Source organism: Podarcis erhardii, assembly GCF_964252035.2.
Source record: "Podarcis erhardii genome assembly, chromosome: 5".
Classification (NCBI taxonomy): Eukaryota; Metazoa; Chordata; class Lepidosauria; order Squamata; family Lacertidae; genus Podarcis; species Podarcis erhardii.
The window spans coordinates 4,527,056-4,544,505 of record NC_138509.1 but is presented as its reverse complement, the minus strand read 5'-3'; the positions used below and the strand labels follow the sequence as shown (position 1 = coordinate 4,544,505).

General features: G+C 42.9%; 1 protein-coding gene across 3 annotated transcripts in view; it reads right to left on the bottom strand.

The window, feature by feature from the left end:
- EFCAB6 (EF-hand calcium binding domain 6) overlaps positions 1-17,450 on the bottom strand; it is a 107,152-nt gene that overhangs the window by 14,006 nt on the left and 75,696 nt on the right. For all 3 annotated transcript variants that reach the window (XM_081860935.1, XM_081860933.1, XM_081860934.1), the window contains exons 22-25: positions 15,863-16,051; positions 13,880-14,035; positions 9,268-9,466; positions 6,844-7,032 (exon numbers count right to left, since the gene is read on the bottom strand). In XM_081860935.1, the coding sequence (XP_081717061.1) occupies positions 6,844-7,032; positions 9,268-9,466; positions 13,880-14,035; positions 15,863-16,051 (733 nt within the window). The remainder of the gene's footprint in view (positions 1-6,843; positions 7,033-9,267; positions 9,467-13,879; positions 14,036-15,862; positions 16,052-17,450) is intronic.

Below are 17,450 nucleotides of genomic sequence, written 5' to 3'. Positions count from 1 at the left end.
TGCTTTCGGAAAAAAACCAAAGATCTCCTTGGCTGGACTTTCCTGTTAGTGTGAGGAGGCAAAGAGGCTGCCTAGCAAGTGTCCGGTGCTGTTCTCTGCGGCGGTTTCACAAGTGAAGCCCTTCACCTTACAAATAAGTGTAGAATTATTGTTTAGTTAAAGGAAGGACTTTCCCTTAAAGAGAATATGCACAGATCTTAAGCACTTGCTAGTCAGACTCTCTGGCGTGCCACACAACCATTAAAGCCCGGAAAGATGTTATGGGGTAACACCTCTCATGGATCTTTTTCAGATCATGGCAGTCAGAAAGGCTGCAGAAAGCTGAGAAACATAGACAGATACCCTTGGTTATCTCACAGGGATAAGGCATACTTAAACCTACACCTACCAAAATTCTAAAGCAATTCACAAGTGAATGAGGCGAAAAACCTGAAGCTGCTTTCACAGTGGAAGAAATCTTTCAAGAAATTGGAGGACAGTTTTTGACACAGTGCTACAGAATAGTCTTTTGTAGGCTTTCTCACATTTTCCCCTCACACGTGTGTGCATATTTTTTTCCTGTTGACAGACTCCTTCAGAGGTAATCTGGGCAGGGGACCATAAATGAATGATAGGTAGACTTCGAGCCAAAAGTAGTCGACCAGTCCACTGTTCTCCTGTGTCCCTCTACTTACAACATTCATGAAATTAGGCCAAGGGCTGCATGAAATTAGGCTGGGCCTTAGGTAGCAGGCTACCCTTCCCTGACTTAATAAGTTGTATCTAGTGTTAGTCCTACTTGACGTAAACCCACTGGAAACAATGGCACAGACCAACTTGGGCCCATTAATTTTAATGGGTCTACTCTGGTTGGATGCAACCCACTGTGTCCAGGATTTGGAAGAAAACTTGTCACGTTTTTGAGGGAGCCATTCAGACCACGCCAAAAATACTTGAGACAGTTACAGAAGTAAAACTGACAGTAAAAAGACTCTCTCAAGTCAACTCTACTTGATAGTCTCTGCCTTCTGGAAGGCTTTGCAGAGGTAGCATTAGGAAAGGAAGAAAACACACAACATTAATTTGGCTTCCCACTAACTTAACCCGCATTTGAAAACCCTCATTCAAATAGAAATAACTGTCAAGGGAAAAGAAAAAGGAGGAAAAAACCCTAGCTTTATTAAAAATCAACTGTATACACTAGTGCAGTTATGGACCTTGATAAACAGAAACAAAAACTGTGATTCAGCTGACAATTTGCTCATCTCATTTAAATCAGAACTATATAGAATTATTCAGAATGTAAGTCTCATTAGCATACATCAGCATCGTCAAAAGACCCTAGTGATGAATTAAGTGTAAGGGGAGGGGAGTGGGGACCTTCTGAAGCATCCTTAGTTTCAATGCATTTAACTATTTCTAAGCATAAAATGGATTTTAAACTTGCATGGTTCTGGGGTATGCTAATTATTCACTTTTGCAGTTGAGAATTGCATTTTTATTTATGAGGTGCCATTTATTTCCCATCTCTTCACAGGCTTCAACTTTACTAGTTCAGTAAATTTTCCATACTTTAATGATCAGAGCTGGAGACTTTTGCTACGTGTTTCCACCTATACCTCAGCGATCAGGTTTTGTGTAATGTATAATAATCAGGTTTTTGTAATATGCTTGAATAAGCAGCATACTACATTAATTTATATGTTAAACCTAAAATAGTCAAGTATCTACAAAAGACGAGTCCTGTAACAGTCAGCATTCTGTTGCCAACTCCAAGGATAAATCCTAAGGCCCTAACAGGGGTGAAACAGGCAATGACAAGATGGACATACATGAAATGCATTTACCAGGGGCATACAGTATATTTATTCAAACAGAAAGACAAAATTGAAAATGATAGATAAAACAGATTAAAAACAACACCAATCACCATCAAAGTGGGGAATCAAAAAGCCATATATCAGACTAATGGGATCCATCATAAAATACTGTTTCTGCATGTGCCTGGGGGAGAGGGGTTTGCCCAGCATGAATGGGCAGGCAAATGATCAGGTACAAGCAAGAGTGGGAAGGACGGAGGGCATTGGGAGGGCAAGAGCGAACAAGTAGACTGACAGGTGAGCAGGTTAGGCAGGTCAGTGTATGGCTGGCTTTCCCCATCTGGCAAAGGCAGGGGAGCTGTCGGAATGGGGCCAAGGCTCCCCGCATGAGTCCAAGCAGGGGATATTCCTGCTCGCCTTGCAAGATGCTCAGACCTTCGGCAGCAAGGAGAAGGGGGCTGTCTCTGCCTTCCGTCTGAATAGGGAGAGAGGCGGGAATGGGTGAGGATGAAGAGAACTGCTGGGCAGTTGCCAAAGCCTGGCTAAGCCATAAGGAGCAGGGCTCTGGGTGTGGCTAAACCCTCTTTCATCCTTTTCTGAGCGCTAGAACAGAAACAATGTTCTAGAAATGGAACAGCAAGCCAACTGGCCAATACTTTCTTCCACATCCCCCATACAAGCCTAGGACAACCATTTCAGAGCAAAGTCAGGGATGCACCAACAGTCCATTTCTTCCAGGTTTTTTTAAAGCTTTATAAAATCCTCCTTTGTTTCTCTCTAGAGTTTTTCATGTTTTTGCATATGTTGGGGATTCTCAGAGTCTGCTGATTCCTCCTTGTGTGGGGCTGTTGCCATTTTTACTAGGTAAGCATTAGAATTCCCCCCCCCCACACACACACACCCCAGACTGAAAGTGGAGTGTTTTATAACACTGTACCTTTAAAAACCTGCTGAAATATCTTGGTGCAGGCTGAAACACGAGCTAGGATGAGGCCAGTCACTCCTGGGGTAGGGTGTCCCACAAAAAGGCCATGCCCCTCATGCGCGGCTGCTGCACCTCAGGCAGTGGAGGGGGACACAAAGCAGGACTTCAGTAGATTATCTCAGGGGTGAGGCAGATTCATGGGAGTGGAGGCAATTCTTAAGAAGCTCTGGTTCTGGGCTGGTTAGGGCTTAAAACTAATGTTTGGAGACTCATTTCCAGCACTTTGGTAACCAGTGCAGATGACACAAAAACAGAGTTCTATGCTCCGGCCTGCTAGATCCACTCAGCATTTTGGGTCAATTTCGTAAGCTCTCTTCAAAGGCAACTCCATGTAGAACATATTTCAGTATGAAAATAAACAGGGCATAAATGAATGTGGCCAGTTTTTGTTTCTCAAGGAAAAGGTACAGTTGCTAAAAATCTAAGAGAACGGTGACTAACCTTTTTTAATCTGGGGAGTTGACCACACCATCAGGGCACTCTTGGTCTCAAAATGAGGCCAGAAGCCAGATTGGAATGGATCTAAATAATCCAAGAATATATTGGAGTTGGCTTATCATGACAACTTTGACAGAGTTACGAAATAAGTTGGGTCAGGCTATGAAGTTTCCTTAAGAGCTGCTAGTACCACACTTTCTTAAGGAGCATTCACTGCCTCTACTGGATAGCTCAGTTGGTTAGAGCATGGTGCTGAAAACACCAAGGTTGCAGGTCCAATCCCCGTAAGGGACAACTACATATTCCTGATTGGAGAGAGTTGGACTAGATGATCCTCAGGGTCCCTTCCAACTCTAGGATTCTACTCAGCAAATCGGCTCTGGTCTACTCAGCAATGGCGGGGATTGGGTCCACAGCACATGCAATAATAGGTCTACCCTCTTTGAGAAGCTTGAATATGTCCTCAGGCCGTGGCACAAACTAGATCTGGAACTCACAAGGAGGAGCACCAAAAGTTACCAAAACAAATTCTGTTCTCAATGTTGTGCCCTAGACAGAGCAGATAAAAGTGAATCCAGATCTTTGGAAAACCATAAATAGAAGAGGGCATCTTGGTGTTAGTCACGATTGACAAGGGCATCACTAGGCGTATCAGTAGGAAAATACCCAGGAGGTGTCTATTGCCGCAAGGGACTGACCCCTATCCCTGCAGAGGTTTGCTATAGCTTTCCCCCTAGGTTTGGGATCAGGTGCGAGTTTGAGCCTTGAAAACATCTCTGCACATAGAAAACAAGCATGTAAGGAAGAAGTGTTCCAGCTTCACCTTTTCCCTGGATATTGCCCTGAAATTCCTGTATTCTGTTTTACACAATGTCCTATGCCCACTTCAGATATCATATTTCACAGATAAAACAACAGTTGATTTCTAAAGGTATGATAGAGGTTTTTATTAGTTTTTCTTTCACCAGTACAGAAAGTGCTCTTGAGACTCCTGATCAAATGTGGTATCCAAGGTGGGAAAACTTAAGACTCCCTTTAGGTGAAGAATTCTGAAGGGATGCCTGAATTTTAGCCTGCATATGGTTAATTGTTCGTGTAACTAGGGATGAAATTGTGCTCAAACCTGCAATCAAAAAGCACCGTGTTAAAGGAGGTATTTCCCTCCCACAATATGAACTTTGCCTATTGCAGCACTTAATGTGTCTTATTAATTTAGAAGGTGAAAGATGATTTGGCAAACCCTCCTTTTCATATACACCTGGAAGGGGGATGGGCAGGTTCACATACAGACATTTTTCACTTGATGACTGCAATATCAAGTGATGGGTTGCATATATGAATGGGGCCTCACAGAAGAGGGGGCTTGCAGGGTTGCTTGGGCTAAACCAAGCCTCCCACCCACCTCCCACCATTTGGCAGGTGTGTGAAGGGCCTCCGTGCACAGACTCATGCTTATGTGTAGAATACTTCTGTGTAAGGGCATTCCCGGGTCCAATCAGTAAAACAGATCTTCGTGAGTCTATTGGTACATAACTAATGCTTCTCCAGAAACTGCCTGGATGCACTTTGTGCATTGGCAGAGGAGGTTTGGCCAGCCTTCACTGCCCCACAACCTCCCTCATTTACCATCAGAACCCCCCCTAGTTCCACAGAGAACTTTAATACCGCTTCCTATAATCTCAAATGCAGTGCTTTTCAATGAAGGCAGTACACACAGTCAGCCTCCATTCGTCAAGTGATAAGAAGAGATACAAAACCTCCAGAGGCTACGACCTGAACCAGTGGCTTCAAGTCACAAGAAAGGAGATTCCAATTAAGCATGAGGAAGAAACTTCTGATGGGAAGAGCTGTTTGACGGTGAAAGGGGCTCTCTCAGGAGGTGGTGGACTCTCTCTTCTTAGATGGCCATCCAACCTCTGCTTAAAAACCTCCATGTTGGATGCTTTAGTGGAAATTCCTGCATTGCAGGGGGTTGCATCAGATGACCCTTGGGGTCCCTTCCAAAATTGTAATTTTAGGATTCTTTTGAATGGGAGCCCAGATTAGAAACACTTCGGTCCTGACCCAGTAAGGAACATTCGTGGTATGGACTGTGTTGCCAAATCCAGAATGGAATGCAGAGAGAGAACGAAGTTCAGGCATTTAACAAAACACTCATTTATACTATATGCTACAGATGATGTGCTCATTTCGGCACCCGCTATCCCATTTGTGTGCGTTCTCTCTCTCTCTCTCTCTCTCTCTCTCTCTCACACACACACACACACATTGTTGCAAGTAACGATTTCTGCATCAGAGACAAAACAAATGATACTTCTTATACTGTCCTTCTCCTTTGCTAGGATGCCATTAGTCTTTATCAATATGCCTATCATAAAAGCCCATGATGGCGTATTTACATTTTCCTAAAGCAACTTTTTGTGAGTCACTTGAAGTTATTCTGTGGTATTACGTTTTTTGTCCCTAGTCTGGGAAAAAATTGAACTGATGCTCCAAAGAATAAAATGCTACAAGAAGGTGGCTTTCTTTTTTATCTAATTGTTTCTATCTTCCAGCCTGTTTCTACAATCTGAAATCCCAAAAGACAAACTCCTAGCACATTGTAGCTTAAGGATATGATTCCATGAACACTTACTTGTTAACAAGTCCCACTGAACTCATACTTAGGACTCCAGAGAAGCCCAGCTCATTTCCCACCAGGAAATCTACACTGTTCATGGCTTTTACGTCAGGAATACCTAATTTATGAAATTATCCACACTGAAGGTACAATGTCTTGGATTCATGTTCCCATGTTCACTGAGGCACATGCCTGCCTGTGAATGTGCTTCAAGTAGGTTGTTCTGAACCATAGGCTTGATGGCTTATACCAGGTTGAGGTACAAGTTAAGAAGAGGGCTGGGGGACTGCAGAGAAAGAATGCTAATTTTGGCTTGCAAACTACACTTTAACTATTTGCTTGTGTCACAAAGGCATTCTGACCTGTGAAATAATAACGACTTGTAATAGCAATGGGACAGGGAGAGGCAGGGGCTGGCAGTGGGTGGCATGAAGGGCCTAACCTGACTGAGCGGGGGGGAGGGCGCTTCTCATCTGGCCCCACATAACCCTGAGCCCAAACTCCAACGCCTCCATTAGAAACATTATCTACTTTCTTCCACCTGCTGCGCAACACAAGGAGAGGACTATTAAGCTCACTCTTCCCCTGTGCAGAGAGGAATTGAGGCTCTTTCTCCTCTTCTGCAAGTAAGCAGTCCCCTCTCATTTGCCTGAAAGTCTGCAGCTGAGCTGTGTTGGAAGAAGGAGGTACTGAAAGAGCCGTTTTCCTATCCTGGAGAGTAAATGAAGTTAAGTGCTGGTCTTGGGACTGGAAAGACCTGTGATCATATACCTATTTACCATGAGCCAGCAACTCATTTCTCAGAATAACCTATTTCAGGGAGGGTGGGGTTGTCAGCACAAAAGGGGACAAGCCCTCTATAATGTGCCCTGAGCACACTGAAGACAAGGCCATGTATTATTGTTTTCTGGACCAGCTTCTGACCACCCCGGTTTCTGCCCAATCTTTCCCAACCAGCACAAGCTCATTCTGATGCACAAGGGTCTTGTGCCCATTCTTACCCCAGAGAAGTTGTTGAATTTTTGCAGAAAATATTTCCAGTCTATGGAGTGCTCTCCACGAAGCCGCTGCAGTTTGATGAGGTGGTTGAACTGTTTGTCGGAAAGCGTGAAGCAGAAGTGGTGGAGCACCTGCCGGAAATCCAAGGCGGAAATTGCTCCCGTGCGGTCCTTGTCAAAAGCAGAAAAGGCCTGCAAATAGCAGAGAAGCAAAGTAACTCCAAATAGCCGGCATTTGGAAAGAAGTCATTTCTCTCTAGTAGAGCTATTATTGAGCTGTGGAAATAAATGCATAGGCAATGCACATCCCACTCGCCGCCTCAAGTATTCTGCATACAAAACGCCGCTAAGAGCTTCCCAAGGAATCCTTGCTCAACCATTTTTTAAGCTGAGCTGTTTCAATAGCTTATTCTCTTCTGGCAGGACTCATTATCTAGAGTGTCAGATGGGAAGGCTGTTTACAACAGACCTCCATAGCAACCAGAGGCAACCAGAGAACCTGGGGTGTTTAAAGATAGCAGGAGAGCTTAGCCGGGATGAGAAAAGATCTGAGGAGTGTCAGCCTGTCAAGCAGTGGGACCTATCCCTTCCAAATGCAACTGGGTGGTGAAAGCAGGTGAGCAGCTTCATGTCCCACAGAAGAGGAGCTGCAGTCAAGCCTGGCTGCCAGGCCAGGACTTGCAAACACGTGCAAGTCTCTTACACGTCTGAAAAGTACACAGATAAGTGTAACAGCTGAATCAGCTGCAAGTTCAGCCCACTTGAGATGCCTTACTATTTATTAATAGAAGTCAGACCCTATTCAAACAGTAACACAGTGGCTTACAATGTCAAGCAATTCAGACATATTACAATAAAGTAAAAGGAAGATGATAAAAGGCCCCTCAATACATCATTTTTATTGTTTACCAGTAAGCAAGTACAAGTCTAGAACATCCATGGCATGATCATGTCTATCAGATAATTCAAGCACGACAGTAGTCCCCACCCACCTACTCAGGGCTCCCCCCAGAGAGTTGTGGAAGGAAGCACCAGCTACCACACTTTGTGAAGTCAGCCCCAATTAAAAACAATGGATTTGGTATCTCCAGTGCTGTGCTATCTCCTCATGCAAGACCTTGTGTAGGCAAACTATGGCCTGGGGGCCGGATCCGGCCCAATCGCCTTCCAAGTCCAGGAATCAGCATGTTTTTACATGAGTAAAATGTGCCCTTTTATTTAAAATGCATCTCTGGGTTATTTGTGGGGCACAGGAATTTGTTCATTCCCCCCCCAATATAGTCTGCCCCCCCCCCAAGGTCTGAGGGACAGTGGACCAGCCCCCTGCTGAAAAAGTTTGCTGACCCCTGTGCAAGACCAATCAGGAGAAATACGAAATCCTTGCAAGGCAAGATGTTTTGGTTATTGGGGAAGATAAGACAGCAATGCAAGCGATGAATTGCAGATTACATGACCGAGAAACAATCTTCAATATTTCCCTAAAATCCTAAAAATGGAAGCACTCACACCACATATGAAAAAGGTGTCAGTCATTTTGTACCCACTCTAGCATAGTGGTGACATGTTGATGTAGCACAACTGACAAGCAGGACCATCAAAACACTACAGTGGTACCTCGGGTTACAGACGCTTCAGGTTACAGACTCCACTAACCCAGAAATAGTACCTCGGGTTAAGAACTTTGCTTCAGGATGAGAACAGAAATCGTTCTCTGGTGGCGCGGCAGCAGCGGGAGGCCCCATTAGCTAAAATGGTGCCTCAGGTTAAGAACAGTTTCAGGTTAACAATGGACCTCCAGAACGAATTAAGTTCTTAACCTGAGGTACCACTGTATTTGAAGCACTGTCTCTTGGGCCATGGCTGATAAGGTTGTGTACCTACTATGGCTTGCAGGCCAGTCTTAGTCTGCCAGGGGGTCCAAGCTGGCCCATAACATCATCTGATAACACCTGTGAGGGCTGCAGCCACCTGTTCCCAGCAGAGAACAGGGGTGTACAGCCAAAGCAGCAATGTTTAATTCTCTCTCCCCCCCCCCCCCAATCTGCTGGTTAATTCCTGCTCAGCTGAGCAAGATTCCATGAAAACCATGTCCTGGTTTGGGAAGCGGCTTGCATGAAACCCCTGCTAAAATGAAGTACGTATTTTCCTTCTCCATTTTTGAAAGGCTTTCTACACTGCAAAGGGTTTTCACAGGGAGCCATTTTCAGAGCCCAAAAAGCAGGGGCAGAGCAATTTCCACAGGCAAAGCAGGTGTTGGCAGCACTGTGGGTATTTTTAGGGCCCCCTGTTTGCATGACTCCTGCTCCCAGTCTTCCACATCCTCTTTGTCCTCGAGTTCAAAGACGGGGACCACAACATTCCCTTCCCTCTCCTTGTCACAGCGATGGGCGTTTTGCTACTAAATCATGACGACTGCATGGCACCTACCTTGTACAACAAATCAGAGGAAGAGGTAACTATCTGTTTTATTTTTGCCATGGCTTCATCTATGCTGAGCTGCACAAAACTGATGGGTGGCACAGGTGGAACTGTAGGCCTTTTCCGTCGTTTGAAAGCTGCGCGGTCATCAATTACTCTTATAAAATCAAAATACGAGAGCTTGTTGTCCTGTATGCTAATCCCTAAACTAAGGGAAAAAAGAAACAGAAGATTGAATATTTCTCAAGCATTGCTACTAGAGCTGCTGCAACTAATCACTCCATTATAGGGCTTTATATCATTCTAGAATTGCTACGTGGTTAGTATTAAATCGGCCAGTGAGGATTTTCACTATTTTGGAGCTCAGCTACACAATGCAATAACAATTCTCAATCCACATATATTTAAACTGATTATTAGTTATTTGGATTCTTGTCTTGTGTATTCTGAAATACTGTGTTGCGGGGAGGGGGGGTGTCAAAACGTGAGTCACAAAATTCCAGCAAATTCCTGGCTGCTTAACTTAGGAACATAGGAATCTACTTTACACTATTGGTGCATCTAACTTGGAACTGTCCACAGCGGCCTTTCTCAACCTTGAGTTCCCAGCTAGCAGGACCCGTGGTCAGAGATGATGGCAGCTATTATTCAGGATTTCACACAGGGGTGTCTCCCACCAAGCCCCACCTGGGGACTGAACCAGGATCTCCACTGAGCTACAGCCTTTCCCCTACATGAGTCATTGAAAGCCTGACCAAAGAAGAAAGTCTTTTAGCACTACAATCAGTATTAGTATGAGAGCATCAGCTCTCATCCTTCACAGTAAAAAAAAAAGTGAAAAATGATAAAGCATTATCAAGAAGAGATGAGATAAATAAAGTTTGGCAAATGGCACAAAGGACTCAATTAAAAGAGATGGAAGACAACCCAAACAAGATTTGAGATACAGGGGTGTCCTTTCACTCTCAACTGGAAGGTCAGATAGAACATCTCCCTCCAACCCACCCCCCAAGTGTGAATTTATATCAAAGCTATTTTTTACCTTCTTCAAGTCTGGGATTTGTTTAGCACTGTAATGGAAATATGAATGCTTGGCTGTAATATTTTTTAACCCATTGATGAAACGTTTTGTCATTTTATCATATTAATCTCATAGATTTAAACTGCATTTTTTATATTTAGGATGTAGATGATAACCCTACAAACTTTATATTAATATTAATGAAAAATTAATTTTAAAATTGCTATTTGTTTATTCATTTAAAACATTGTATAATTAAATTGACATCTGTTATTGTCCTGTAGCTCTAAGGATCAATAAACCAATTTGTAGACATTGATCATAAACATACCAAATGATACATCATCAAGCCCTGCATAGCAACGGTTTTTCTCCAAGGGCCATTTTGAGAAGTGAAGAACAAGGAATCTAGTCTGCAATCCCCAAAGTGACCTAACAGCAAGATCTGTTGCCACAGGCCCAGCCCCAAAGAGTACTCACTAATGGTTCATTGTCATCCTGTGGGTATAGCGCAGTATAAAAATGTAATTGATACTAATAACTAATAATCCTGGAAAAATGTGACAGGTGGGTGCTGTAGGATTCTGCCCTAGGCCTGTTGTTGTTCCATATCTTTATAAATGACTTGGTTGAAGGAACTGAGGGGATGCTCAACGAATTTGCAGATGACACCAAACTGGGCCAATGCCACAAAAAACAGAATCAGAATTCAAAACGACCTTAACAGATTGGAGAGCTGGGCCCAAGCCAACAAAATGAATTTCAACAGGTACAAATGTATGGTTCTGCACTTAAGCAGGAAGAACCAGATGCACAAATTTAAGACAGGAGACACATGGCTTACCAGTAGGACATATGAAAAGGATCTAGGGGTAGACCACAAGGTTAACATGCAGTGTGATGCAGCAGCAAAAAAAGACTAATGTCATTCTAAGCTGCGTCGGCAGATGTATAATGTCCCAATCAAGGGAAGTAATAGTCCGCTTTATTCTACCTTCGTCAGATCCCACCTGGAGTGCTGTGTCCAGTTCTGGGCACTACAATTTTAGAAGGATATTGGCAAGCTGGAATGTGAGCAGAGGAGGGCAACCAAAATGATCAAGGGTCTGGAAACCAAGCCTTATGAGAAACAGTTGAAGGAGCTGGGTATCTTTAGCCTGGAAGACAGGAGACTGAGAGGAGATAGGAGAACTATCCTTAAATGTCTAAAGGACTGACACATGGAAGATGACGCAAGCTTGTTTTCTGCAGCTCCAGAGGGCAGGACCCAAACTTCAAGTTACAAGAAAGGAGATTCTGAATAAACACCAGGAAGAACTTTCTGGCAGTAAGAGCTGTTTGACAGTGGAGCTGACTCCCTCAGGTGGCAGAGGCCTCTTCTTCCTTCGAGGTTTTGAAGCAGAGGTTGGATAGCCAACTGTCATGGATCCTTTAGCTGAGATTCCTGGAGTGAACTGGGGTGGTCTACAACTCTGCAATTCTACAATTCTAAGCATCTCTTTCTCCACAGGCTGGCAGCCAAATTCCACAGTTGTTATCCCTCAAGTGGGGTTGGCTCAGAGGCCTCGGGTTCCAGACCATCAAGCAGGAACAGCTCCAGGTTTGGGGGAGTCTTTTGGAAAAATCCTCACCACCACCACTTGCCAGACAGAGAAGGCAGCTGAGTGTTAACAGCAGCTGAAAACAGAGTCGCCACCACTACTTGTTTGCTTGCTTGCTTGGGTGGGTTGATACGTACTCAGAGGTGGCCCCCGCTGCTTGCCTTCTGCCTCCGTGGAATGGACACAAAGGAAGAGCCACCAAGGAGGTCATGCTGCCCTAAAACAGAGGGCGGGCAACCGTGGCTACTGATGCTTCTCAGCAGTGGTGGTGCAGCCACAGGCCCCTCAGCAGTGGCCGGAGGATGCCAAGAAAGACATTTCCCATGTTTACATCTGGCTAATGTTGCATTTAGCTCAATGCCAGAGGTGGGAAATTCTAATGGGAGTGGGGGAAGGAAATAAACTGACATTTTATGTGCCTTAACAGTGTCCAGAATCGGCCACCTGGAAGCTTTACTTTTGCTCTAATAATAATAATAATAATAATAATAGGGTTAGCCCTGATTTCTTCCTCACAAAGAAGGAAATTCTTCGGCCAAGGTTGCTAGCACAGATCTAAAGCAGCAAATCCCATTTCTGGCATCCTCCGGCCACTGAAGTACCTCTTATGGCCTTCTTGCTCTGTAAATCACTCAGTGATGACTCTTTCCAAAATCAGAATATTCATTGGTAACAATGACTAATTAAATGGCATGAGGATGAAGCTGCTTTAACAAAGAGGACGCCAGAAAAAGAAATAAAATGTACAGACCCAAATATCTGCTGCTAAAAACTCCCCCCTCCCCTAAAGAGCACATTCAAGAGCATTGCTTTTGCATCTTGCAGCTGCAGAGTGCGCCAATCCATGCATTAGCCTGTGTCAAGCTGGCTCCGATGTTGGGGAAAAGGAAATAATCAACGCACTTCAGCAGAGGAATAAATTGCCAAGTTGGTATTAAAATTTTAGTAATAAAACCAAATGCATATGCTAATCTACTCTATTATTTAAGGCGGGGGAGAAAAGACTCTTTTAGATCTGGAAAGGACTAGTCTGCAGAAAATTACAATGAATGGAAGTGTTTATCATCAAAAAGTCTTTGAGGAAAAGAGCACACTGCAAAAATTCTTATTAGAGGCTTAATTCAAGGGAGCTTAATCACTCGATTTATAGGTGGAGTGAAAAGATTTTGTTTAGGTTTCTCTTCTCCTCCTACCCTCTCTTCTAAAAGAGAGAGGAAAAAATCTTTTTTGAAAATGTAATTCTACTGAATCCTACATTCACATATGATCAAGTCCATCTTAAGTTTTCTGGTGCTCAAAAAGATAAATATATTCTACATTTAACAGGTCCCAAGTGTTCTTTGCTCTGATTAGTTATTGCCTGTTCCTTAGCTTACACGAAAAGCTTGATGTTATTTCGCTACAAAAAAGTACATATATTTGCACAATAGTTTAAGTACGGTAAGTACAGATTATAATTGCTGTGCAATCCCAGAAAATGAGTAAGAAAATGAATAATTTTTCATATTGGACCAGCCACAGTTACCTTTTAAACTACTGTAAAACAATGGTATTGTTCACCTGTTTTTCTCTTTAGCTTTCACATACTTAAAACAAAAACAAAGCAACTTGTTTTCTAAAATTGGTCATGGTACTAGATGGGGAGCTTTCCAATTCCTTGGACTTTTTAATTTGTTTCAGGTGCACCAGATGAACACCAGTTAGGATGTGCAAACACTGGAGGTGTGCTATTTGTAGAACAAAAGGTCACTGGGACTAAAGCTATCTTAAATTAAAATATGTTTGTGAAGTCTACTACCTATCACATACTTTTGCAGAAAGAGAAATTCAAACCCTACTCAACCAAGGATTGACTTGTATCAAAATAAATCAGACATATATGTCATCAAGATCATTAAGATCAAAGTAAGAGTCCACTGATTGAGCAGGAATAGTTAGATGAGCTCAGGAATGTATTGAACTAGGATAGCTCCATTAAAGCTGGGGCAATTATAACAACCTGTATAGAAGTTCACTGTACTGTTCATAGCCGAGGCAGCAGTTAAAGTCTTCCAGCAACTTGCGGAGGTTGCCCACCGATATGCAGCCTTCTCTGTTTTTATCCTGCTCCAAGAAGGCCTTGTGGAAATCATGGGAGCATTCATGGTACTTGTCCCTGAAAGAGAACCAACGCTCAGTTTAGCTTTCCCGATAAGGAAAAATCCTAATGGATCGGCTTGTATAATTCAGACGCATGACTCACCAAACCAAAGGCAGCCTAACTTCCAGCCCTGTAATATGGCTTCCCTGAGCCTCAATAAGCCACCGGCAGAGTAAGTGACATGTCAATCACTTAAGCCAGGGGTTAGCAAACTTTTTCAGCAGGGGGCCGGTCCACTGTCCCTCAGACCTTGTGGGGGGCTGGACTATATTTTGGAAAAAATATATGAACAAATTCCTATGCCCCTCAAATAACCCAGGGATGCATTTTAAATAAAAGCACACATTCTGCTCATGTAAAAACACCAGGCAGGCCCCACAAATAACCCACACTGATTCCCAGACCATCCATGAGCCGGATTTAGAAGGCGATTGGGCCGGATCCGGCCCCCGGGCCTTAGTTTGCCTACCCTTGACTTAAGCCAAAATACACGGCTGAGTGAGCTGCATGCTGTGTTGCAGGTAACAATTGATGAAGCCCCGATTCAGAAGGCAAGTGGGGCAATGTTCAGTATAAGGAGAAGAACTTTGTCTTCATAGTATTGAGTTTAATAAAGCCAAGTGACAAAACATAGCCTGGTGATGCCAGCCAGCTATTAATGTTGCCACGTGGGAAGAATGTCAGCTTCAAGTCCTTTCACACATTTGCTCCCAAGACGTCAGACTTCCCTTCCCCTTCAAGAGCCATAAAGCAGTTGAAAAGAGAGAAGAGGGAGGTATTTGCATACAGAAATAGTAATACCGGCCTGCCCGACATAATGTCAGTGAAGTGCTACGAACACTTGAGATCCTGCATATAAGTTTTAAGTATTATTATCACCAACGTTAGTAATTAGGTCCTGATCCCTGACAGCATATTTAGCCTCTTAGTATCATGTAAATGTGGAATACGATCGTGTCAACTGCAACAATCTAGATTCCCTGTCAGATTCGTGTGACGTGCCTAAACAGCTGAAATGATAGCTTTTCATCATTGCTGCTATCTTCCACTTATACCTCACAGATCAAAACAAAAAAGGGCAATCAAAACCTTTCTTTCTATCCTTATTTTTAGAAAATCGAGACATTCAGCCGTTTCTTGGACTGTGAGTAAATGGTTGCCAAGCAGTAATTATTCCAATTGTGGCAGTAAAATTGAGCACCAAGTATATGTTTTAAACTATGGATCCAGCTAGGCTGCCAAAAAATAAAATAAAATAAAATAAAACCAACCACCCAATCTTCTCTTGCAAATGTTTTGTATTTCTCTTGAAGTGCTGAAGAATCACTGTTCAAACATTTCTAATTTGGGGTATTTGTTCCTCTTGAGTTAAAACAAAAGGAAAAATTATACACCCAGATTCCCCCCCCCCTTGAATATTAAGTTTTTTAGACCCCTTTGTCAGCTGAACTGTCTCTAAACTGTAAGATAATGAACATGCTCTACAAAACATTTAGGATGAAACTGAAAGAGCAGCACATAAAGAGCATTTAGGCTCTGCTCCATGAGAAACTGGTGTTATTTCAGAAGGGAACAAAGAAGAGGCTATCAGGAATGATAAAGAGATCCCCTCTTCCATTACTGCCACCCCCAAAGATAGATATATTTTGATGAAGGAGCTGGGACATGTAAGCTTTCCACTTTTCCCTGGACACACACCAGTTTTCAGCTGGTGGAGGGTGGGGAGATTAACCTCTGCATGGACCTTGTTGAAACTGGAAAATATGCAGCGTCAAGATGGCTAAGTTAGTGACAGAGTTTTCCCATTGTGAAGAACACACCCTTTGAAAGTAATGTACTCACCTGATCTTATTTATAATCTCATTGATGTCAATGTGCTTCTTTTCTTCCCTTTTGTAATGATCCATAAAGCGTACATAGTTATCTGCTACAAACTGCCTGTTCAGGCCGGTGTCAACAGTTGCATTCTCTATGCCCAATTTTTGCAAGAATTCTTGATGTGTAAGGTAACCCTTTGCATTCGGATCATACCTTTTAAAGTCCAGGGAAAGACATATTTATTTTCACAAGAAATAGGCTTTGCAGGCTCAACGCAGAACATCCCTAGCTCTTGAGCACTGCACGTCTGATTCCTCCTTGGAGGAATATGCAGGGGACACACATTAGGAAATAAATGTTGCATTGAAATATTCCATACCCATCTAGATTTTGCAGGGATGATCTATCAACAGCATCAAATAGAAGCGTAACTCATGCCTGATAACTTTTTTTTTTCAAACTCTATGTGGATACGTAGAACCTAAAACCCACCTGATTTAATCAAGACTCAGCCCCATTAAGACGAGCAGGCATAACTCGTTGTTTAGCCCAGTTCCTGCCCTTCAGGTGCCTGCCAACCTCATGCCACTTTCTCTCGGCCACCTTCCCCTTCACAAACACCCCCAACCACCTGGCACTCATCTATTTATTTAAAATATTTGGGGGCTGCATTTTAGCAGAAGTGGATTCAGAGGAGCACAACATGTTCGGTGGCACTGGGTGCAGATCCTCGGTGGCACCGCAACCATTATGTAAAAGGTAAGAGGCCAGGAGGGGAGGGTAATTTTGGCATTGCACCGGGTGCCGCTGAAATTTGAGGCCCCAGGTCTGTCAGTGCTTTTAGAGCTAAGCATTCACAAGGCAGCTTTCAAAATATAAGAAAGGACAGCAACAAGAATCAAGAGCAATAAAATAGTATCTCCTGTCCACAGTAGCGTAGAACCATTCTTGGAATTAGCTCCAGATATTGGAGGGTTGTGACCCTTAAAGAGAAGCAGATTATGGTTTTGTTGTAAATAAATATTTAAGCTTGACAGCTGTACTTTATACTATGCAACACTATGCAACCCATAATCCCTCTGCAAAATGCAAGGGTTGTTTGGCAAACAAATCGGTATGGAAAGAGTTCCCCGAGGAAATGTACTTTCCGAGTGGTATATGACACAGTGATTTTCACTGCAATTCTGAATACTTAAAATTCAGACTTGAGACTGCTTAAACATTTGGCCAAAGACTGTATATATAATGCATGCCTTCTGAGATAACAATTTTCTGTGGGCTCCATTCCAATTTTCAAAAATACTGATGCAATTTTGCACTTTAATATTCTATTACTCTATTCTATATATTCTATACAATAGTTGCTATTCTAATTTTCCATACGTATCTAATTTCCATTCATTTTCTACTTCAAACATTTTCCATGTTGATTGCAATAGCTTTATTTAATAACATGGGAAGTTGAATTTTTGTTTTCAAGTTATCTAAAGTAGAGCATATGTAGCAGATGGCTTAATGCTAAAGACACACGGTCGCAAGACATCCTTAAGGAATAAGAAAAGAAACTGAAAAGCAATGGAGTAGAAAATAATTCAGTGATGAATCATGGCTA